This window comes from Narcine bancroftii, chromosome 10, assembly GCF_036971445.1.
Source record: "Narcine bancroftii isolate sNarBan1 chromosome 10, sNarBan1.hap1, whole genome shotgun sequence".
In the NCBI taxonomy this organism is placed as follows: Eukaryota; Metazoa; Chordata; class Chondrichthyes; order Torpediniformes; family Narcinidae; genus Narcine; species Narcine bancroftii.
In genome coordinates this window covers 91,362,719-91,388,681 of record NC_091478.1, presented here as the reverse complement: position 1 = coordinate 91,388,681, position 25,963 = coordinate 91,362,719, and the positions used below count along the sequence as shown (strand labels likewise).

Genomic DNA, 25,963 nt, shown 5'->3' with positions numbered 1-25,963 from the left:
TCAATCAATTTCTGTGACCATAAAGAGGGTTGGTTTCAATAAATAACTAGAAAAGGATGATCTGAAAATTTTTAATGCATTTGAAACTTTAAGATTTAACATTTGGAATGTTTTGAATGGCCAGAAAGGTGCAATTATTCAAGAAAATGAGATGAACAATCTTTATCATTGGGTAAAGATCAAGATGATAATGAGTTTATTGTCATCCACTTTCTGCACTATTCATTTGCCTGAAATTCTTTCTTGCTGCAGCCGAACAGGTACCTATAAAGGAAAACTAAAATTAGAAATAAATTCTATTGCATTGAAAGAGACAATAAATAAAATAATATTCACTTTTCCTTGTGCAAAAAAACTGACTTGCAATGATGCAAACAGATATTTTGTACTGTCTATGATTAGTGCACCAAGGAGAACTGTTTTTTGACCCTAGTGATGCTGGTTTCTGTACCTTCTACATAAAGGTAGCAGTGAGAAGAGGTTGTGATCAGGATGATGAGGGTCCTTTATGATGCCTGCCTTCTAAGGCAGCACCTCAAGTGGATGTCTACAATAGATGGAGGATAGATACACCTGGCTATGTTTAGTTCTTTCTGTAATCTTCTGGGTTCCTGACCACTTGTAAAACAAGGCTGTCATGTAATTAGTCTTTATACTTTCCATAGTGCACCTGTAGAAATTTGATGGGCATGCCAAAGCTCCTCTAACTCCTTATAAAGTGGAGGCTGGTTGATTTCTGGTTGTTACGATGTGCTGGCTCCAGATGACCCTTCCATCAACACAGATGCCTTATCCCTCAGCCTCTTTCTAAAATCAACCAAATTCCTTGATCTTGGTGACATTGAGAGCAAGATTGTTGTTCTGGCCTCTATTAAGCCAACATCATATTATGTGTCTGCATTATTACAAAAGTTCAAATGTGTTTTCAGATAGTGGCCACATTGCAGTCAGCCATAACAAAATATCGACAGTAGCTGAGAATAATTGCCCATACTTTAGTAATGCAACTTCTAAACTTTTTTTTCTTGGAGAGCATTTTTCCTAACATTGAGTGGGCACCTGAGTTGGATATTTAGTTCTATGTGATATGACTTAGAATTAGGCCATTTGGCCCATCAAGTCTACTCAGCAATTCAAATTATGGCTCTCAAACCTATTTTCCTGCCTTCTCCCTGATCCTTTGACACCCATACTAATTTTTTTTTTAAACTACTAACTTTCGCTTTAAATTCACCCAATGACTTGATCTCCATAACCATCAGTGACAACAATTTCTGTGGATTCAAATATGAAATATGTAGTGGCAGAAATGGAGACTATTTGAAAGGTGTCTGGTGACATCGCAGCCAATAAAAGAAAGCGAAGCTCAAGTGGCAAAGCCACTGTGGGAGTGTCCCTCTGTAAGAAGCTCTCTCTCAAGAGGGGAGATCATGTCTGAAGTTTCATTGGGATCATTTGCACTTTGACAACCAACTTGCAAATATTTGAATTATGTATATTTTAAAAATACCATAATTTAGTGCTGTGTTCATGTGTTCATTTGAAATGTTATGAAAATTTTCACAGCTAACGAAAGAACTCGGTTGAGAAAAAAATATAGACACATATGATTTTTTGTATTAGACGACGACAGAATCAGCCAAGGCATTGATAAACCTAACTTAATATTTGATTGAAATTAATAAACATAGTTTCTATTCAAAAATGCAATTAGTTCCTCAAGCTTCCTTTTGGTTCTGACCAGAATTTTAATAGAAAAATCCCTTTGACGTGCATGTTTTCATACCAGTTAGAAGCAGATCCAGGCTAATGGAGAAAGTTTATGAAGTCACCATTTAATTTGGGGTGATGTCAGGACCAAGATAATGAGGAACAATAACTGGATGTATGTGCATATGAGAATGGTATCTGGTTTGGACATGGTACCCATGTTTTTCTCAACTCCAAATATGAAATGTTTGTTGTCAATTAATTTGTAGGAAGCTAGCTACTTAAGCAAAAATGCCATTGTTTTTTGATCAGTAGCCAACTTTCAGTCAGTGAAGTTGGAGAGAATGTATGCAGAAAAGTGAACAAAAATATTTAGAATTTACTTTTGATTCCTATTCCTTACTGAGAATTTTCATGTACTGTTCTCATTACCAATTTGAAATAATTGACATTTTGCATTCTGAGTTCTAAGCCATTTTTAAAGCTGCACCATCACTTTTTATTTGACTAATAATACTGCCACTTCAGTTGACTTATGGTATGATTTGTTCAGTTATTTTTAGGTAATATTTTGATCTAGCATGGATATTTTGATCTAGCATGGATATTTTGATCTCAACTGGGTGCTGAAGGAAATGAAGGCACCCATATTCATTTAGGTACATAGTAGTTGAATTTGTGTAATAGCTTAACGAGCTACCATTTCATTGATGACAGTGAACAGTTAGGAAGCATTATAATCAAATCAGTAATCTAATTTATGAACATATTGATCTTTTGACTCATTATGAAAATGTACACAATTCAATTTCATTTTCAGGCGAATGACTTGTTGGATTTACTTGGGGGTAGTGATGTGACACCAGTGATTCAAACTCTCCCACCCAGTAAACCAAACTCTGTCGGTGGAGAACTTCTAGATCTTCTAGGAGGGCTGGATTTATCAGGTTAGTTTTGTGAGAATTTTTTCAAGTGTAAAACGCAAAGAGTTTTACTTTTCACAAGACACCACAAATAGTTTAAAAAGCCACCACAAAATAATTAAACATGAAGAAGGAATAGGCCATTTGAATCCTGCATGGTTTAGGCTTAAGAAGCAAACTGAATAAGGTTTATGATGAACAGGACATAGTGGTTTATTAGGAGAGAAAAGATGTGGGAAGTGCTGTTAGATGTAGGAAATAAGTGACCATAAGGTCCTTGTCAAAATTAATCAAAATCACCTTGAGTGAATGCTTGACTGTATGTTTCATTTGAAAGTGGGCATCGAATGAAATGCCAGTGTAATGGGTATCCTGGAATATTGCCCAAGAAAAATACGACATTTAACGTGGCAAGAAGGTGCTCAGTAAATTGGAGAAAAAAATACATAATTTTATTCTGGATTCTTCCTAGGAATAATCCTAGGCCATTCCTCAAGACTGGGAACAACTTACTTTCCCTCTGGCTTTCTTGGTTCTTAAGTGACTGACGAGGTCAACATGGGAATTGCAGATTCTTCCACAAATGGGGCAGGACATGCCTGACTTTGTAGTTTCCAAAGTGATATATTCCCCTTTTGTTGTTTGCACTTTTTTATGGCCTCCAAGTTCTCACTATCATCCTGGATGCTCCTTCTCCACCTGGATTTTTTATGAACCAGAAATTCCTTGAGCCCACGGTAATTCTTTCAATGAATTTGGAGGATTTTGTGGGGTAGGGTAGTTTTCTAGTCTTGCTGGATAGCTTGAAGAATATCAGATCATTGCTGTCCAATAGACTGAGGTTTGTCATCTTAAGATCTTGATCTTGATTCATATTCCTCAAACAATTGAAGATTCTGCTTGTACATTGAAAGTTGTGGTGAATTTCATCATCAATGAGGTCCACGTTTGCTTAGAGTCTCGTAATGGGCCTTTATTGTTAGAGGTGATGTGGTGCATCCGAGGTAGGTTGGTAGTGGATGTTGAGAGCCCATCATCCCATATCCTCCTGTGATTGAGTTGACAATGCAGCTACTGTACCGAATTGCATTGGTGGTAGTAAAAAGTTTGTGGTGGAGGGTTAGTCATCAGACTGGAGGCCTGTGACAAGTAGGACTGGAGTCCTGCTGGGTTCACCATTTTATTTTTTATAGACATACAGAACGGTTACAGGTCATTTCGGCCCACAAGCCTGTGCTTCCCAATTACACTCAATTGACCTACAACTCCTGGTATATTTCAAATGTTGGGAGGAAACCAGAGCCCCCCCCCCTCCCCCGGAGGAAACCCACGCGGACACAGGGACAACTTACAAACTCCTTACAGACAGTGCAGGATTCGAACTCAAGTCCCAATCGCTGGCACTGTAACCCTAACTCTATGCTAATCATGCCAGTTTATAGTAATAATCTGCTTGAGAATAAAAGTAGAATGGTTTGTAAGTTTGTGGATGAAACCAAATATGGTGGTGTAGTGGACATTGAGTAAGTTAATCTGATAGGACCTAAATCCAACCTAATCTAAATTAATCCATTGGGACTTTAACTGAGCTAGAATGTAAAGAAATGGCAGATAGATTTTGATTTGGATATTGTTCAAAAAAGTGATTTTTTTTCACTGAGATAGTATTATGCCATTGTGAAATAAACGAAATGTGGAACTGAAATTTAAATTATTAAAAATTTATTCATTCAACATTGTAACAGGCCCTTCCAGCCAAAGAGCCTGTGCTGCCAAATTACCCCAATTAACCTCCAAACATTTTAAAAGATGGGAGGAAACCGGAGCTCTGAGGAAATCCATGAAGACACGGAGAATGTACAAACTCGTTCTAGACAGTGCCAGATTCGAACTCGTGATGCTGGTGCTGTAATAGCATTGTGCTAACCATTATTCTATCCATGCTGTCCACCATATTTACAAGCTAAGTTTGAGGGTATTGCCTTTCAGTGGAGTCAAGGTTTAGCGAGGTTGAAGGTGGCCATGTATGAAAGCTTGTGATGCTCCATTTTTAGTGGAGTTGTTGCATTCTGGAGATCATTGCTCAGAATATGCAGCATCTGCTCCCAAGTAATTGTTGAAAAGGTCATCAGAGTGTTCCTTCTCGCAGATGTTGACTGCCTCTCTGATTGGTGAACTTACTCCTGTTCTTGGCTTTCAGTGGGGTGGATCATTGTGTGTTTGGGCTAAAAGATTAATTTTATAACAGTGAAGGACCCATGTAGATCTTGGTTTTGACAAGTTGCTGATCCTCTTCTGCTTGTGTGTTCTTTAGATCTAATCTAGGAATATATTACGTTTACAGTTGACTAGCTTCTTGGTCTCCTTGTCATTCTCGTTCGATACCACTTTTGGGCATTCTTGACAGAAAAGCCAAATTTCTTCACAGGCACTAATTATTAGCGCATTTGAGGGCAGTCCAAAATCTGTGGATATTTTGCAGCTTCAGAGGGCAAATCTACAGTGCCAGTGATCATGGTTCAAACTAGGCAATGTTGGGAGATGTACATGGGTCTCCTTCGGGTGCTCTGGTTTCCTTCCATATTCCAAAGACGTGGGTGAAATTGGACAGCATGGGACCCATGAAAACATAGAACATTACAGAACAGAAATGGGCCCTACCGCCCTTCAAGTCTGTGCCAGTCTATTATTCTGCCTAGTTCCATTGACCTGAACTGTCCATCTTGCTCCATACCCTTCCCATCCATGTTCCTGTCTAAATTTTTCTTGAATGTTAAAATTGAGTCTGCATTCATCATTTCAGCTCGCCGCTCATTCCACACTTCCTCTACTCTCTGTTTGTGGACTGGAAGTGCCTTTTACCATGCTCTATCTCTAAATTTAAATAGTTCTCATTGCATCATTTCTGTTAAAGCTTTTACTTTATGGCCAGGTTGATGATAAAAATAGAATGGGAATGGTCAATCACCTGTCATCACTATCAGGACATAGGTTGTTCAAACATTTTTTGTTCAATATTCTTGCTTGGATGATTATATTCAAATAGTTTGCCCTGGGGTGTTCCTGAGATCTTGTGCTGTCTCTTTGATATGGCAATCCCAAAGAATTTTGCCCTGAGAGTGGCCTTGTGGGAGTTGGTCTTCCACATTCCTTTCTTGACAATCACATCTTACCAGAGGATTTCCATTCCCACATTAAAGTCATTCAGGAGGTTAAATTTATCTCCCCTCTGGATGAAGAACAGGTTTCCCACCCCCCCCCAGGTCAGAATGGAAGTCCTCATTGGCCTCATTTGAAGCTTTTGCAATTTGGGTGTGTTCACTGATGACTGGCATATTGGTTCAATGTTAACTTGGAGAGCATAAGACATTTGCTAATTGCACAGGGCAAGACAAGATGGATCACTGAGATCTAGGAGTAGCTCATTATTGAAAGTAAAACTGTTCCTCTTTCGGTTTGCTCCTCCAAAGAAGTGGGCTTACCATCTTTTTTAAACTGGCCATCTCCTACTATGACTGTTGTATGATGAGTTTCCAAGCTGAGACAGCAGAGTGGGTACCAAGTCTGTCTCTTTTGGGAATGTCCATGATATTCCAGGTCCTGATATTCCTGTTTTGATGTAGTAGTTGTTTCTGTGAGGTATCTTTTTTTTAAAAAAAGCAAAGCCTTGGCAGACAAGCTACCACAATGACTTCACAGAGTAAGATCTTGATTCAAAGGCAAGTGGGACCAAAATGGGTTGAAACCAGGCTCTGTTGCAAGCTATTAATGCTCTGTCTCCTTCCTTTCCTCCAGTTCACAAGTTCAGTAATGTAGCAAACCATGTTCGAGTTCCCCATTTCCAGCTGCAACTCAGCCAAATTGAACAACAGAGTTAATTCTCCAGATTATTGTGGATTGGGTATAAGGTCCTTTACGTGGGCAACAAATTTTGTTAGCACAGTATTTCGCTTTGTTCGAATGCCTAGTCACCCTTGCCAGCTCAGAGAGAGCAGATTTTGTCATTTAAACAAAATATTGAGGTATGTAATTTAATTTATTTATTTTCTATGTGAAAAATGGAGGCTGTTTAGACTATTGAGTTTAGTACACTGGTTCTCCAATCATTACCATCCTATTTTCCCCATTCCCCATTCTTTGGTGCCCATCAACTCTTCCTGGTTCTCCTGTCATCATATTATGGCTTCAAAAATAATCTGGCTTGTATAGATCAATGAAATTGTTTTTATTTGCAGGTGGCACCATGCCATTAAATGTCCAAGCTCCACAATTTTCACAGACACCATTTCTGTTGGATGGTTTAGCATCTCAACCAGTCTTCAATGATCTAAATTCAGGTAATTATTTTTGGAATTAAAATGAATGGTCAAATCCTCGGAACTTTGTAAACATGACAGAATATTGTTTTCTGCTCATTGGTCATTGGTCATTGTGCATATTTTGTTCTGATGTCAAGAATATTAGATATTGACTAATTTCTCTCAAGCCCCATCCTGTTAAATGCACAAACAAATGTTATTAAAATGGCAGTAAAAATTAATTGTATAAATTCCAGAAAGTTTTATTTCTATTACATGAAAAACTATTTGCTTTATGTTGAGATGAGTTATTTTATAGTAAGATTGGCTTGGCTACTTGTAGAGCCTTAAGAAGGACTTAATTTTATATATTGAGGGAAAGTATATTGTTACAAGCCCAGAGGACCCCAAAACCCAGCAGCAATAGATATTCACCAAGACAAATGCTTACTTAAACAAAAGTTGTTTTTAATTATCTTTAAACATGAAAACAAGATCAAACTTTATCTTATCATTATTAACTTACTTAAACAAAATTAACCTCCTTCTAATTCTAAGCGCGTGTAAGTTCAGAAAAGTTCTTTGATTCACAGTCCAATCTAATTTTTCACTTCTCCAAGCTCACTGGTTGCAGGCAATTCTTATACTGTACACAGAGTTTAACCAGGCTTTGGTGCTTGAAAGGTAAATGCTATAGTTACAACTCAGGAAGGTTCTTGTCGGTTTTCAGAGAGAGATTTGATGTTTGCTGGACACCCACAAAACTGATCCCTTTTAATCAGCCACATTAAAGTCTTGCTGGAGAAACTTGCCCCATCAGAGTTTTCCCAGATGATAACCTCTTTCTTTCAGGTCACCACAGAGTTCCTTTTTGTTTCCCTTATTTCAAATGTAACATTAGGCAGCCAGTCCTTCTCTTGTATGGACCACAAGAGCTTTGACTAGGCTGAACTAAGCACTCACTACCCATCTTCAAAATGGGGTTTTTCTTAAGCTTGCCAGCTTGTCCTGTTCCAGTCCCAGCTTCTGCTGAACTGTAAAACTGTAGAACTGAATTTATTCATATTCTTTCTCTCTCTCTCTCTCTCTCTCTCTTTCTCTCTCTCTCTCTCTCTCTCTCTCTCTCTCTCCCCCTCCCTCCCTCCAAACCTAGCCCTCCGAGTTCTTTCATCTGTTGCTTTTCAAAACAACAATTAGTGAAGACCTTTGGGCACTCTTCAAAGCTTTTGCAAAGGCTCTCAGAGCCGGCCTGTCTAGTTTGAGCAGAGCTACAGTATTTTAAATGAGATCTGTTTTGAAGTGTTTGTCTGTGACCTACACTTTAAAAAAAACCCTGCCACACTTTATCTCCCAAAATCTTATCTATATACAGTATAAAACACAACATATTCTGTCACAGTATCCACTTCTTTTTGAAATATTTTATTTTTTTTCCATATATGTAATTAATATATAACAATAGAAATTTTTTTAAAGTTGCAATCACTACGTGATCCTTCCCTCTAAACTCACCACCCCCAAAGAAATTATAAGAAAGTGTATCCACTTCTTGAGGTATAATCGGGTTTTTTAATTTTGATTCACAGCAATGAATAAAGTGTAAAAATCCACCAATAACATGTTAAGTTTTGAGTGCATTAGAATTCATCGAAATTATTATTTTTTCTTCCTTGCAAAAGTTGCATATTGATTCATTCTCTGGTCTGTTTAGTGTTATTCTAATAATTCTCTGTGCTAGAATTTGTCTAGATTCTTTTAGGGTGAATTGTGGTCACCCAGCTAAGTCAATATCATTAAGTTAAAGCATTTATAAATTTGTCTCCTTTTATGAATAGACATTTTAGATGTTCTTGGCGCATTGATATTCTGCAGATTTAATTAAGGAAGATACAACCTGACATGTCATAAATACAGCTGATTACTGAGTTTTATTTCCCTATTCCTACTATCTTCCAGAAATGTGTCTTCTTTAGCAGTATAAACACCTTGCTCTGGCTTGATACACTTATGAATTCATGCTAGGGGTATGAATTGCTTTGAAGCAATAGATTATTTTCTTCTGAGTGCCTTTGTATTGTGACTTTTGATATTGGACAGTGTGTAACTATTTTATATTGACTTTTTTTTACATTTAAATATAATTTCACTAGTTTGAATTTATCCAACCGGAATCTAAGTAATGCAAGTCAAAATTACAGTAAAGAGTTGAGGCTCGAGTTTGAGTGGGAATCAAGAATGATAAAGTTCAAGAAAAAAATGCAAAGGAAAAGGAAGTAATGTTAAAACTGGCATAGAAATAAAATGTGGATCTAGAACACGTACAGCACAGGAACAGGCTAAATATGATGCCATTAACTAAATCTCTGCTGCTTGCATGTTACTTGTATCCCTCTATAGCCTGAATATTCATGAATCTCTTAAATGATGCTAACACATCTGTTTCCACCTCTACCTCTGGCACTTTGTTCCAAGCATCTGCCACTCTATGCTTTAAAAAAAACACTCCACATCTCTCAAACTCTCCACATCCTCACCTCACTTTAAATGCATTCCTTCTTGCATGTGGCAAATGGTGCCTGGGAAAAGGATTCTGACTGCCTACCCTATTATGTACAGTAGGCCTCATTATTTTATGAACTGGTATCCACTCACTCTGCTCCAGAGAAAGCACCCCAACCAAGTATTTACAACTTCTCACCATAGCTCATTACTTTCTATCCAGGTAAATCTCTTCTGTACACTTTCCAAAGCCTCCATGTCCTTCCAGTAATGAAGCAACCAGAAAGGCACACAATACTCTAAAGTGCAGTCCAAACAAAATTTTGTATATCTGCAACATCCTTACTGTGGTACTCAATGCTCCAACCCATGAAGGCAAACATGCCATGTGTCACTTTCAATGAGCAATGTGGTGATTGGAAATCGGTGATCCTCCTGACCATTAAAGGGAATTAGAGACAGAATGTCCCACCTCAGGATAGAAGCACAAACCACGAGGTCGTGAGTTGGTAATAAAACATAAGTAATGCAAAAGAATCCAAATTTCTTCATCACAATAGAAGAGGCATTACACAATGGATCCTTAATTTCTCTTCACATCAATTTACTGTATACTTTCTCTTTAGATTTGACCTCCCAAAATGCAGAATCTTACTGGATTAATCTCCATCTGCCATTCCTCTGCCCATATTTGTAACGGTACTATATCCTTTTGCATTCTTTGATGGTCCTGTACACTGTCCACAACTTTGCCAATCTTTGTTATCAGCAAACTTACTAGCTGACCAACCTGTTTTTTTGAAGAGGCAGATGAATATTTAGAATTATGGGTAGGTGGGTATTGAAAGTTGATCTTTTCTAGTGGTGAGGGTCTTTGAGGATAGAGGCTGCTTTTTTAAGACACCGTCTCACGTAGATGGTCTCAATGGAGTGAAGTCTGGTGCCTGTGATGTTGCAAGCTGAATTAACAACCTTCTGGAGTTTATTCTTGTCCTGAAAGTTGGCACCTCCATTCCAGGCATAAAGGTGCAGAGACTTAAATTGTTCACTGTGCAATTAATGAATTATTTTATTTTATTTCACAGGCATTCCTCCTGTAACAGCGTACAGCAAAGGTGGTTTAAAAATTGATTTTAACTTTGAACGTTCCAATACAAATCCTAACGTAACTGTTGTTACCATAAATGCAACCAACTCCACGGAAGGGGATATGACAGACTTTGTATTTCAAGCTGCAGTTCCAAAGGTATTTGTCCAGTTTAACTAACTCTTAGGCCGAGTTCCTTGATGTTTAATAAAATTAATTTTTTCTTATTTCAGTGCCTCCGATTTGGGTAACAGTTGATAGGTGGAAGAGTGATTTCAGAAAATCACAGCTTGAGCTAAACAAAAACGTTAAAATCACAATATGAAGGATTTACAGTATCAAAGTCCAAGGTTCCTTTTATTGACACATAATACAGTAAAATACCTGGTATCGGCACCTATGAAGATCAGTTAATGCTGGGTAAATGTATTTTCCAGTGCTTGAGACTTATTCCTACACTGCCTCACACACCTGCATTAAGAATAAACAGTTTAAAAAAAACAAAAGTACTATACTGTACTTGCACTGAACAATCTTCACTTGCATGAATATATAAACCTTAAAGCATTTTATTTTCAGTTCACATTCTTTGAAAACATTTAACCGTCGCTGCATCTGCAGGTTCCTCCCCTTCCATGGAACTGCCCAAAAGACAAGCAACAACATTATAGAGAATTATCCCCCTCTTCCCCCAAGCTGACAGATAAAGCCTCTGACTGTTAAGGAGTCACTTTAAGAGTCACCTCAATGACTAGTGGCATCAACCAGCTCTTCATCCTAGGCCACACCATTGCTGTTTCACGTAACTTTATTCAAACAGCTGCGATGAGCAAAACAAGATCAAGGGACTTCGCTGGCTGAATATTTGCTCCCATCTTCACCAAAGAACATAAAAAATAAGAGCAGAAAGCCATCTGGCCCCTCGAGCCCGCTCCGCCATTCAATAAAATCATGGCTGATCTGATCATTGACTTATCTGCACCTACCTCCCTTTTTCCCATATCCCTTAATTCCTTTTTTTATTAAAAAACCTATTTAACTGAACCTTAGGTGTGTTTAATTAAGTAGTCTCAACTGCTTCCCTGGGCAGAGGATTCCACAGATTCTCTACTCTTGGCAAAACAATTTTTCCTCATCTCTGTCTTAAATCTACTCCCCCAAATCTTGAGCCTGTGAACCCTAGTTCTGGACTCACCTACCAGTGAAAACAATTTTCCTGCCTCTATCTTTTTTCATAATTTTATATGCTTCTATAAGATCTCCCTTCATTCTTCTGAATTCAAGAGCATATGATCCCAGACTATTTAGTCTCTCCTCGTAGGTCAGCCCCCTCATCTCCAGGATCAACCTGGTGAACCTCTTCTGGACTGCCTCCAAGGTCATTATAACCTTCCTCAAGTATGGAGACCAGAACTGCACACAGTGCTTCAGGTGCGGCCTCACCAGTACCTTGTATAGTTGCAGCATGACATCCAAGCTCTTGAATTCAATTCCTCTAGTGATGAAGGCCAACATTCCATTTGTCGTCTTCTTCAAGAGATGAGTCTAGGTGAAAGGGTTTGCAATCAAACATTACTTTTATTAATACACAACAATTGATAGAAGAGTATGGGAAAGTCGTAGTAAGAATAAAACTCACACAATTTATAAAGGAGAGTGGAAAAATACACGCACAATTTAATAAAACATACGCACACTTGGAAAATCTACTGCAAGGATTGATTGAAAGTGATTTTCAAACTTTATCCTTCTACTCTCATACCACCTTAAGTAATCCCTATGCCATAGGTGCTCTGTGATTAGTAAGGGATTACTTAAGGTGGTATGTGAATTGGGGGGAAAAAGAGATTGAGAACCACTGCTCTCGATCCAAATGTAACTGAAATATTTTGCTTGAGAAAAATTGTCATTGGTCTATTTGCTTTGGAGTTATGAAACCGTGCACATAACGAGTCAATTAGGTAAGATTAGAACAGTGATTTTCAAACTTTTACTTTCCACTCGCATACCATTAAGTAATCCCTTACTAATCACCACTATATATAGTTGGGGGCTGGTGACAGATAATAAAAGATAATGTTGGGGGCTTCAGACTGTTCAAACTGAAGACTTGCTCTCAGCACAAGGTGACTAGAGACACCTGGGGACAGCTGAGAGCAGGGTGGTGAGATCAGTGTGGAGGTGGTCTTTTATCACTCCTTAACACTAATCTCCTCTTCCTTAATATCTGAAGGTCTGTCAGTGATTGTCTTGAATATATTCAGTAACTGAGCATTCACACCCTCCTTCTGTAGAGTTCCACATTCAGTACCCTTTGATGCATACTTTTTATTCATGAATAATCATCCCTATTTTGAAAGATCAACAACCTTCCAACCTCTGTCCTGTCAAAACCAGCAACACATCAGTGCTTCACCCACCAATGAAATGGTGAGCCTAGTCGAGGATGTATCACTATTTTACCACCAGCTCATTTCATCGCCAGCTCCAGCAATTTTATCTGCAGCTCATTTCAGACTCCTGCATTTATGGAAGCAGGCACAGACAACCGAGATGGGTTAAACCCCAAATGCCTGCCAGTCAAGCATTCCCTAGTGAATTACTCATTGTCAGCCAGATCAACTCTGCCTCTTGTCTTTGCTATATAATTGCAGCTCAATCTAGCAGACCTACTGCCAAGTCAGTGATGTACTGGGAATGATGCCTTGTCGAGTTAGTGTTGGACTCAGCCATACTTTCTGATTACCCTCGCTCCTCTCTATGAGCAGCCCATAGCAACAGAGAGCAGGCAGTAGGCCATTGGGAGAGAGCAGGACAGTGGTGTTATTAATAAAAAGTTTTTTCTTTTGTCCTATTTGCATGTTTTGTCTAAGTTTTAAATGCTTACCAGCAAATACACTAAAAAAAATGGTACACAAATACATCCTTTCCTGTCATGGTGCCGGAATGCCGGATTATCCTTTTACACAGACCGCATTCTGGTGCTGTTACTACCTCTGCAGTCGGAAAACAAGCCAGGAATGGAATGACCCCCCCCACCTTTACATGTTGGTACCTTTTTACACAGAAGACATAGCGTTAAAAAAAAATGCCACAAATATACTGGAATGAAGTAGCTGTGTAAAAGGCACCTTAGTTTTCACAGAACATGTTTTAAGCATTTCATCAGGGCAATGTCTCTGAAGTTAATTTTCCCTTTTCCATTTTAATCTTGCATTAAAGTTGCCAAGGAGAATTGGCTTGAATCCTCTTTGGATCTGGGGACAGGAATTTCATGTATCTAGTATAGTTTTTCTCTAATCTCACCTGTTCCTTTTGAGTTTGGTGGCATGAACAAAGATGACTGGGATGGAAACGATAAGCGAAAAAATTGTGCAAACTTCACTCATCTCACCTTAGTTCATTGTTAATGCTGAAACCAATCCCATGTTTCCCTTGTTACTTGGCCTTTCAGAAAGCACGTCTGCCACCTGTTGAATGAGCAAGCCATTTACTTATTATTTTTTACATGTGGTTGCAATATCATTGTTGAAGCATTTGAATTCCTGAAGATATTGGAGGTGTTTCAAGCGTGCTACCTTGTATCTTGGGGATCCCCATCAGCCAGAATTTAATCTAAACTGAAATTGTATGGCTTTGAGTTATGTTCGAAACTAGCTAACTTCTGAGTGACTTGCTTCTTTTCACTGTCTATAGGGCATGTTAATAGTATGATGGAATGCTGTGCCATCAATTCTCAACAAGCCTGGCAGCTTACTTGAGTGGTACTTCATCAATCACCCGAAACATCCATTTCCTCCACCAGTAGCGCAGAGTGTTGGCAGATTATATGATCTATAAAAATGCATGGCAATCACCCCTCAATCTTGCAGTCTTTCACCAAGAGAAGGCAGCGGGTGAATGGGAAACCCACTTTCATCTTCTGTTGCACACCATCAAACTCAGAAATATTTGTTCCCTGATGGAACTGTAGATGTACTTTCAACTTGAGGAGTACCGTTGATCAAGACAGCCCATGACTCCCTTCTCACAGGCATTTGGTATTGGACCTTGGCCACAAAGCCTAGTTCCTGAAAAAAAATATTTTTTTTAAATTCAAAGTTCATTTTCAGTAAAAATTTATCTTTGTATAATTTTTCATGTTGGATGGCTTTTGCAAACCATCTACAAAACCAGTAAAAGTCCTGATACAATTGAAGTGGGTTCCAAGAAATTGAAGACCATATTCTGCTTCACATACTTTATACATACAATTGTGGACATAGCAAGGTGCCCACAACTGGTCCTGACCCCATTCACACTCATTAGCCCCTTTTACACTTGCGGCCCACTAAATCAGCCGTTCACTGTCCCGAGATAGGAATGGTGTTTTTGCTGTTCACACTTGACCACTCTTTACTGCGACTCTGCACGCATTCACACTTGCAAGGAGCCATCCCCAGGGTTAGGATTGTTCTACCTTCTACCGGTGACATCATGATGCATTGAGTGATGGTGGACATGCCCTAAATCCTGACCAATATATAATGATCTTGTATTTGAAAAAAATTAATCATGCCTAAGTATAACATAATTAAGGTTTATGTACAGCACAGTATGGCTCTTCAGCTTGTTGTAGTTCCGACTTGTATAAACTTTTATAAGGGACCATGGGAAAGTGCTAGCAATAAATAGCAATAATGGACTTTTTAAACAGCATGGGAAAGTTGGTGGCGCTATCATGCACAATTTATACAGCGTGGGACTGTTGGTAGCACTATTATGCACAATTTATAAATATTATGGGGGATAAAAGTGATGGCAGACCTGCCTTCCCAGAATTTCATGTGACAGAGAAGGGGCTGTATGCACAGAGCACTCATGGAGGGGTTTCTGTGCCACATGGCATTCTGGGAAGTCAGGTGCATCATCACTTTTTCCCACACTCTTTATAAATTGTGCATTTTTGTGCTGCCAACTTTCCCATGCTGTTTAAAAATTGTCCAATATTGCTATTTATTACTATTTATTTCCTCTCTCTCTCCTGCTGTGACTTTCCTACGGCAAAGTTTATATCTTCATTTTAATTTTCTTCCTTCACTCATGCAAAAACTTAGGTTGTTTCTGTCCTAGAATGCAATTGCCCATTCAATGCTTGCCTAATTGCAACGCCAGCGGTCTGCAGATGCTATGGATTGCACTAGGGGTCGAGGCAGTCTTTCCACAGCGTGAGATGACTTCATTTCACGCTGATGTTGAGCTGATTGGCCGATAATTCCTGTGACCACTTGCAAGTGTGAAAGGGGTATTGTCTCTTATCCACACTGAAAAATTCCCAGACAAGAAATATGTAAAAATAAATTATGCATTTTTCACTCCTCAGTCTCCCACCCTCCAGATCCACTTATTCCCCTCTGCCTTCCCTTCCACTTAATCCTGCCATCTCATTCTGCATCTTGCATCTACCATTTGATTCATCCCAAATTTGTGGGTTGGTTGTGAGAGTTACACGGGTTAGAGAGCAGCAAACCAACCATAGTCCATTCATTTTAATCCATTCGTTAATGGACACTTTTGAACAAAACACCAATAACATCAGTCTCAATAAATGACTATTTTTCTCCATGGGTGCTGCCTGACTGACTGAGTCCCTCTAGCTTCTCATTTACACGATAACACCACTTTTTCTGCCTCACCGAACACCCATTTCATCAAAATTTTGATCCCTTCTCTTTTGGAAGTACAGTTTCATGCATGTGCAATTGGAAACCACAAAGCATGTGCTGGATTTCGATCCAATGATAAAGTTGAAATAGCTATGTATTTCCAAGTGTTATTCTCATCCTTCTGCTACCCAAAGCTTCTTGATATAGGATTGATGGTACTAGTCACTGAGTGAATTGGGAATGAATTTTATGGTGTATGAGGGAAAATGTTTTGGTAGTATATTTCAAGGGTGCACTCTATTGATAAAGCCATAGCTCCTTTCAGTACAGAATACTTATTAACATTATATTTTCTTTATTTATGCAGACATTTCAACTGCAGCTTCTTTCTCCAAGTAGCAACATAATTCCAGCACGAAATGCAGGAGCTGTCACACAGGTCATTAAAGTGCTTAATCCACAGAAGGTTCGTTGGAAATTTCTCATAGAATTGCAATTGGCATGCAAATTTTTTTAAAAACATCCTTTGGGCAAAGTTTGTGTACTGTCTTCCAAGGGTAATTTGAGTTGATAATATTCAGGAACTGCCTTTAATGTCAGATAAATGCAGAAAATACAGGTTAGGCAGAATCTGAAGAAAGAAATGAGAACAGGAAAGACTTAGAAAATACGTGTGTTGAAATCACAGAGTGGGTGAAGAGAACAAAATGCTTGTGATAGGATAGAAACCAAGATAAAATTAGTGGCATAAATTGCTGTTGCCAGAGAGAATGGTAAAATTTTATTTGTTTGCTGATCAGTCTGGAAAAGATGCAAATGGAAGGAGAGCAGAGGAAAGAAGCAACAATGATGTGGCAGGATTATGGAATCAGAATATATGTCACTTGCTGGTGAAAGCCCAGCAGGTCAGACAAGTGGAGCGACACTGACTTATATCAAAAGTGCTCAGGGATTTAAAAGCAAACTATTGCAGGTCCTGGAAATATGAAACAAACATAGAAAATGCAGGTATATGATGCTTCATGTCTGTTTGGGCAATGTCTGATGGCATATACGTCCATTACCACAAGCAAGGCCACGGCAATTTAGAAAAAGCAATCACTAGCTATAGGAAATTGTATACTGTATACCCAAACTAGTCTGACTGCTGCATTCTCCCTAGAGCCCTCTGTCAGTTCCCATACTGATCCCACTACCCCGCTTTCTGCCCACAACCCATGTCTGTCCCCACACTCATCCCACTGCCCCACTCTCTCTCCACAGCCCTATATCAGTCCTAACTAATCCCACAGCCACACGCTCTCCCCACAGCTCTGTATCGGTCCCTACACTAATCCCACTGGCCCACTCTCTCCCCACAGCCATATGTCGTGCCCACACTGATCCCTACTTACAAATAAAAATTTTGCAAGTACACTACGGTATCCCATATGGTGTTTGCTCAATGTCCACATAGCATAACACTCAATTTCAAAGAACTTATCGTGGACATTAAGCTATAAGAGTGGGATTGGAAAGAGATCTCACACACTAGTCAATGATTCCTCTGCTCTGAGACCTCTCTGTCAAATATCAGTGACCAAAAATACAAACCCAACCTACCAAATGCCCCCAAAGGTTTGTGATCTTTTATTGGAACTGACTTACAATCTGGAAATGGCAATACTGTAGCACAGTTAGTGGTACTGCTGGGCCTCATGGCATTAGAGGCCCAGATTCATGGCCACTTTAGCCCTCTAGTCTGTGCCAAACCACTTTTTCTTGCCTAGTCCCACTGACCTGCACTCAGTCCATTGCCATCCACACCTTTCTCATCCATAACCTGTCTAAATTTCCCCAAAATGTTAAAATTGAGCCCACATCTACCACTTCAGCTGGAAGCTTGTTCCACACTCCTCCACTCTGAGTGAAGAAGTTCCCCTAAACTTTCCCCTTTCACCCTTAATCTATGTCCTCTTATTTGAATCACACCCACCCTCAATGGAAAAAGCCTATATACATTTATTCTGTCTCTCCCCCTCATAATTTTAAATTTACTCTATCAAATCACCCCTCACTCTTCCACTCTCCAGGGTATAAAGTCCTAACCTGTTAACCTTTCCCTGTAACTCAGTTCCTGAAGTCCTGGCAACATTCTAGTAAATCTTCTCTGCATTCTTTTTTTTAACCTTATTGATATCCTTCCTGTAGTTAGGTGACCAAGACTGCACACAATACTCCAAATTTGGCCTCACCAATGCCTTATGTGACTTTATCATAGCATTACAACCTCTGTACTGAGTACTTCAATTTATGAAGGCCAATATGCCAAAAGCTTTCTTTACAAGCCTATCCACATGTGATGCCACTTTCAGGGAATTATGTATCTGTATTTCCAGATGCTTCTGTTCTATCTTATTCCTCAGTGCCCTACCATTTACCGTGTATGTCTTTTCTTGGTTTGTCCTTTCAAAATGCAACATTTTACGCTTGTCTGCCATTTTTCAGCCCATTTTACCAGCTGGTCCAGATCCCTCTGCAAGTTTTGAAAACCTTTGTTGTCCACAACACCTCCAATCTTAGTGTCATCTGCAAGCTTACTAATCCAATTTGCCACATTATCATCCATTTCATTGATATAGATGACAAACAACAGTCCCACTTGGGAATCACTATCTTGGAGGATCTTTCCTAGACCCAACACATTAATGGCATCGTAAAGAAAGCATGTCAGCGCCCCTACTTCCTTGGGTATTTGTGGAGGTTTGGAATGACACCAGACCTTTGTCAAATTTCTACAGAGATATGGCTGACTGGCTGGTTCACGGTCTGGTATAGGCACACCAATACCCATGAGCGTAAAGCCCTGCAAAAGCTAGTGGACACAGCCCAGGACAACACAGGAAAAACCCTCCCCACTCTCGAGAACATCTTCAGGGAACGCTGCCGTCAGAGAGCAACAGCAATCATTAAGGATCCACACAACCCAGCATACACTCTGTTCTCGCTGCTGCCATCAGGAAAGAGGTATAGATGCCATAAGACTCGCACCACCATATGACTCTTCAATAACAAACTCAATCAGGGACTCATTTAAGGACTCTTGTGCACTTTATTGATTTTTTAAAATTCTCTCTGTATTGCACAGTTTCATTAATTGTTTACAGTTCTTTATTTGTTTACATGTATACGCTGTGTATAGTTTTTTTGCACGACCAGTAAAGTGGTAATTCTGCGTTGCCTGCAGAAACAAAGATGTCCGGGTTGTATATATATTATGTATATCTGAATCTAGTTGTCGCAAGTTCCCAGTTGGTATTTTCTGAAGATAACTACGATGTCTGGGGTAATTTATTCTCCTTGTTTGAAAGTTGCCAAATCTTTTATTTAATTGTGCACATTCCAGTGGTGGCAATCATTTGCCACTCCTAGGTTTTCTGATCTCGTGCCAGTCATTGCTGCTTTACTTCACATTTATGTGGTAATGCTGGTCAATTTTATCTTTCTTTCTAGCACCAACTTCGTATGAGGATCAAGGTCACATATAATCTTGATGGATCACCGGTGCAAGATTTAGCAGAAGTAAATAACTTCCCTCCACAATCATGGCAATGATTTTTTTTGGATGGCAACACCACTCTTTTCCACCAGTGAATTTTGGTAAATTATTCGGAAGATCATATCCTCAGTGTGCTGTACGCACGTCTTAATGACTCCTAAATGCAGGATACAAAAGTAATGAACAACTCTGAAGACTATCATGCCTACAATTGCTATTCATTTTTTCAAAACCTATGCATATAAGTCTCTATCAACATCGTACTCATTGGATTATCAGCTCGTGCTGTGCACTACACACATTCCTGCTTTACCCGACTTGCAAAACTTGGACCATTTCAACAGAAGCTGTGATCCAGCTAGTGCTACACTAGAGTCAGTAAAGTTCAGTGGCTTTGCAAGATTTCAGTCAAGATAACAAGAAGCCATTGTTTATCTCTTGTCGCTCTTGCTTTTATGGGAACCTGGAGTAGAGATTATAAATTTATTGGTGGGTCCTGTACTGTGATTTTTCCATTCATTCCAGATTGCATATTTCATAAAAAAGTGTCCAGTGGTTTTCAGAGCGTTTTTACCCTCTTAGCATTTACCTGTGAATTGTACACAATATTAATTGGATAATGAGACTCAAACAAAAATTGACTTAATGGTAGGGGATTGCTGATGCCTCACTCAGTTAGTTCATTTGTTGAATTTTAATGATGAGTGTCTTGTGTTCTGATTCAGAAGCAAAGGACCTGATGTGAATTATTATTCACCTGATATGAAAAACGTTTTCAAAAATAGTTTTAAAAGCCTATAGTCAGCATAAATTAGGTTATCTGCACTGAGAAGATATTAGCAAACTTTTTCACTCTGCTGAACTTGAATTTATAATTGGCATTACTTTTGTTCTTTGAAGTTGATCTCTGATGTAATATGCTTGCAAGACAAAAGCAAACATTTCAGCCTCCTCTCAAAGCCTGATTTATTTAAAATCAAGTAACAAAGTTTTGCACCTCTTGGATAACTTGACAGTAAAAGTCCAGAAATCCGGATCACTCGCGAATCCTGACTTCTCAAACTTGGCTTTTGTGTGCATTATGCAAGCACCACAGATGTACTGCCTGAGTATCCGGACTGATCCAATCCCTGAGCAGTCCAGATTTTAGGACTTTTACTGTATGTTCATCATGAAATGCCATTGTGCGACTATTATGTAACTTTATTTTGGAATATTTGACTTTAAAAATAGCCCAAAAAACCCAGAATTTCTGCTGGATATATTCCAATCATTATTTGTTCATTGGTATCTAATAAATCTTAATCCATGAATCCTTTCATTAAAAACAAGATCATAGGTTTTTCAATCTCATGGACTTAATTGTAGAATTATTCTTAAATATTTGCAAATGATGCACTGACTTCAATGTATTAAGACAATTCTGATCAAGTGACAGTAATTCAGACCATGTTGCAAAGGCTGTATAAATGAAGTTATTGCAAGTTAAGGCTTTACCCAGCAAATAACAAATACTGAAGCAAAATGCCTAACAAACATGATTTTGCTTCTGGTGTGGAATTTAAACTGGCTTAAATTCTTAACTGTCCAAAAACAACAGATTACCTTTGAAATCTTTCTTCTACCTGCCATTTTGTTTTATCATTTAATTGGTAGGATAAGGGTAGGCTAAAAAGGTTGCATTTATTTTTTTATCAGATAGAAGTATTGGATAATTTTGACAAGACTTGAATGTACTTGAGCAGTTGATGGTATGTCTACTTGATGCTCTTGCCCTTCACACATGAATCGTTAAAAATTTAACTGTTTCAGAGAATGTTACAGCAAGAGTAGGTGGAATTTTTAAATTTGGGCTGCAGCATTTTTTTTTAAAAAGACAATTATTCCTGCCCTTAAAACGATTGATATGTAACTATTTAACATAAGTTTGTATGCAGAGTATATAAGCTACAGTGTGTTTTTGTAAACCTGATGTGAAATGATCATTCAACAAATTGGTTAATGGGATATCATGACTTTTGTTTGCTTCCTTCATATGTCTAGCAGTTAATCAAATAGGTGAAGAGATTATTTGCTGTTATCCCTGTTTTGAAAATAATATTTAGTTGGAAGTTGTGTTCCTTGATTTTAATATGAAATGACAAGGTTATGCTTTACTTTGGTTCATTCTGATCTCAAAGTCAAGCAAATGTGGATGTTGCTGGGATACCTTGTTAACACAAACCTGTTTGTGTGTGTGTTTTGGGGGGTGGGGGGGAAGATTGGGTGGAAACAATGACCACAAGGTAATATTTACCAATTTGTTAGTATCATTTCAGTGTCTGTTAATTGATGGTTTTAGTTGCCATAGTTCAGTAGTTTAATTAGATGGCTGTGCATGAGAATCTACATTTTAAAAATTCTATTTTCTAAAAGATTAAATCATTTTTTTAAACAGGCCATTTGTAAATTCATAGCATTTATTATTCATTACAGTGGAAATTTGCATTTATAAAAATGCATTGAATACAGTTTCCCAGTTATTGTTTAATTTTGTATGGTTAACTGTTCATTGTCCATTTAAAGATGTATGTTATTTTGTGGGGGAAGTGTTAGTAATTAATCGTTTGTGTGGTGTGTATATATAAAACAGGCAAAGAAATATGTACTCCCCGCTCCCCTTGCTGAGTATGTTGATTAATTGCTGGGTTATTGCCTTTTTAAAAAGTTGGACCTTTTGGATATGGTTGAAGAGGTTTCCATGAAGATATCACGATTATCTAGGTACAAATACAGCATGGTGGCAGTGATGTTAAATGCTGATGACAAATACTTTAGCAACATTTATCAATTCTTTTATTGAAAACTAATGCATCTTTAAGGTGGGGCTTCATTTCAAAGTAAAACTAAAACTTATATCTGAAATTAAAAAAGTGAAAAACTCAGCTGGTTGGACAGCATCTGTAAGGAGTGAAACAGTTAACATTTTAGAACTGTAATCTTTCTAGAGTTATGATGAAGGTCCTTGACCTGAAGCATTAATATTATTTTGTTACACTGTTATTTAATGGGTTCATTTTTGACAGGGATCTAAATGCTACCTTAGTCCATACCAAGGATCATGTTTTCATTTGTTGTGTGGTTTAAGTATTCCATATTTTTCTACCATTAATGCAGTCTATGTTTTCTCATCAATTGGTGATATGCTGGAACCTCAGCTAACATAAAGGTTAATGAGCATCTGAGGGCAAAAGTTGTAGCCTTGTTTGTTCATTGTGATCTTATCTATGTGATTGCTTTTCTCGTTTAACTACTATTTCCATGGTTAACTGAACATGGTCCAGAAGTTGAACACATTTGCTTGAGATTGTGTCCACTCCATAAAAAATATACACAATTTGTCTGTAATTAATGGTTATTCATTCTCTTTTAAACAGGAAACCGTATCTAAATTGGAATATCTTAAGAATGCTGTCTGGGTATTATTTAAATATTCCAGTTTTGATTTTTAGGTGGGCCAACAAGATGTGTGTTCATTGAAAAAATTTTAAGTATTCCCATGAAGCAATGCCACCAACCTGTTTATCTTTCCAAATGGCAAGATCACACATTTATTATGCCGTTATTCAAATTCATCATGTTATGGTGATTTGAGTTGCAAGCACTGGCAGGTGTAAATATTGAAAGTTGTGAAAAGGAAATGCAAGCGCTCCCATGCTGGTGTTTAGAGACGATTATATGAATATATTAGAGAAATGTGTAGTGTCTAATTATAGTTGAAGGGAGGGCAGTTTAATTAAATATTTGTGTTATTGAAGTCTGAAGACTTAAAATTAAGTGGGTGGATAACATTGAGAAATAAAGCAGACAATTTGACTACTGATTAAATTCTTTTCATTGTGCAATAAGGATGAAAAATGGGTAAGCATGTTTAAGATTTTGTTCTACTAACATCTGTTTTTATTGCTTTGAATCTTTGTGCTGAGAGCAAAAGAATAGCTGTGTCTGCACTTGCACCTTTCTAAAGCTGTACAGCCTTCATTATTTAAACCATGGACTTTATCACTAAACTTCAAAGCTCTGTATAATTACAGCGTCCATTTTGTTGTTGGGTCATTGACAGCAGTGTTTTGAGTACTGAAGAGATTTCTTTTAAATCATGGCTAATTCATACCTGGTGTAAATGTTCACTTTTATTGTGGGACTGCTTTGTTAAATTTTATTGATGGATCTAAGGATTTTTGAGTTTGGTTATACATGAAATAAGAGTTGTTGAAGTCTTGCATTATCTGCCAGCACCTTAATTACTGCCGGATTAGTTCATTTACTTATATTGATAAAGACTCAATTGGTGCAGAAAATTTCTTTCATAAAGATGATTCCTCATAGAGATTCTTCATGCAATAGATATTGCTGGTATGCTACAGATTTTTAATTGCCAAGCAACTTAGCTTTGGCAAGGAGTTATGCTAAAATATATAGCAGCCTAATCTAGCATTTGTGCAAACTGATAATACTTTCGGTGAATTAATCTATCCATATTAAATAAAATATGATTGTCAGATTTATGGAGGTGTGCAGCTCCAATTGTTATCCTTTCCCAGAGAAGAAAAATTCAGAAGCATTATGAAAATGGAGGGGTAAATGCTTAGAGTTTGGGGAGAGAAGTTGTCTTGATTGGAAACAAAATGTGTATAGTGAAGGTAAGAGTTGTTTAACTTTGGGTATTTGAGTTTATCCAGATCTAAATATGGGTTAGAATTCTGTCAGGGTGCATGATGTAAAATGTAAATAGCCTTAATTATATTTGATTTATATTATCTGATGCATTTAAAACAAATTTAGTGAAACTGAGCCTGCAATTTTGAAAGCTGGCATTCCATTGTTATACTTTAAGATTGCATTGTTATTGCACCACAAGGTACTAAGAGAGGGAATTAAATCTTCAATTGCATCAAATTTTTCCACTTTTTCCATTTCATAAGATGTGCCTCTCCTTTGATTCTTTATCCTTAACTATATTGTAAGTTTTATGAAATACGTCTATCATTGGGAAAATAATTACTACAAGCTTATTTTTGAGATATTGTACAAAATGTCCATTGATCTTGAAGTGATTGGGACAAAAGTTATAAACACTTAACTGGGTCATTTTAGATTTGTATGTTTTGTCTTTTGGGTTGGAAAAATTGATCATTGACTAATAAAATAAATGAAAAAGTTTTCAGTGTTTTATTACTATGATATTTAAGTCTCAATAGCATTGCTACAGTACATCAATGTTGCACTTGTTAAGACCCTAGGATGTCCAGAACTACAGCATGAAATGGAAATAGAAAGGGCACATAGAGTATTGGCCTCTAAACCACAACCACAACAAAAACCAAGATCTATTGTAGTAAAATTCCTAAGATATACTACAAGAGAAAAGGTACTGGAGAAGACAATGGAAAAAGTAAGAGAGGGCAACAAACCACTGGAGTATAAAGGGCAAAAAATCTTCATTTATCCAGATATAAGTTTTGAACTCCTAAAGAAGAGAAAAGAGTTCAATACAGCAAAGGCGATTTTATGGAAGAAAGGGTATAAATTTATACTAAAGCATCCAGCGGTATTGAAAATATTTATTCCAGGACAGCAAAACAGACTATTCTCGGATCCAGAAGAAGCACGAAAATAGACTGAGGGAGGAAGACGGGTAATGAGAGTTAAAATGATCACGACTGATATGTATGTGGGTAAAGACAAAAATAGACTGAGGGATGAAGACGGGTAATGAGAGTTAAAATGATCACGACTGATATGTATGTGGGTAAAGACAAAAATAGACTGAGGGATGAAGACGGGTAATGAGAGTAAAAATGATCACGATTGCTATGTATGCAGGTAAAGAGGTATAAGAGTGAATAGAGACAATGAGCATACATGAATGTATCTGTACTTAGAGGAAAATATAGATAGTATAGACAAGAATTAATAAGGGAAGGTAATGGAATAGAGAGAATAAGGAGGGAATTAAAAGAGGGACCTTTGTGACATATGAAAAGTGAAATCTTTTCTGGGGGAGGCGGGGTGGGGGGAAATAGCGGTCACTGCACAATCAGTTGACGCTTGCGAGTGGATTCGCAAATCCAAATGGAGAGGGGAGATGTGGTTGTCCGACAAGGGATAAAGGACAACTCAGGAGGTGAAGGGGAGATTGGGGATAAATAAGATAGAAATAGGAGAATAAGGAAAATGTTAGATGTTGTAGGAATGTTGTCTTATAAAGAGTTGAAAATAAG

General features: G+C 37.9%; 1 protein-coding gene and 1 long non-coding RNA gene across 4 annotated transcripts in view; one reads left to right on the top strand and one right to left on the bottom strand.

Moving 5' to 3' along the window:
• Window positions 1-24,902, top strand: part of ap1g1 (adaptor related protein complex 1 subunit gamma 1) — an 80,645-nt gene extending 55,743 nt beyond the window's left edge. For all 3 annotated transcript variants that reach the window (XM_069901818.1, XM_069901819.1, XM_069901820.1), the window contains 5 exons: window positions 2,531-2,657; window positions 6,869-6,970; window positions 10,516-10,676; window positions 16,530-16,628; window positions 19,655-24,902. In XM_069901818.1, the coding sequence (XP_069757919.1) occupies window positions 2,531-2,657; window positions 6,869-6,970; window positions 10,516-10,676; window positions 16,530-16,628; window positions 19,655-19,756 (591 nt within the window). In that variant the 3' untranslated portion in view covers window positions 19,757-24,902. The remainder of the gene's footprint in view (window positions 1-2,530; window positions 2,658-6,868; window positions 6,971-10,515; window positions 10,677-16,529; window positions 16,629-19,654) is intronic.
• LOC138744934 (uncharacterized) lies at window positions 85-14,071 on the bottom strand. The gene is made up of 3 exons (XR_011345878.1): window positions 13,912-14,071; window positions 11,967-12,062; window positions 85-264 (listed from the first exon to the last, which is right to left on the bottom strand). It is a non-coding gene; the product is annotated as an uncharacterized lncRNA (long non-coding RNA).
• Window positions 24,903-25,963: the final 1,061 nt, after the last annotated feature.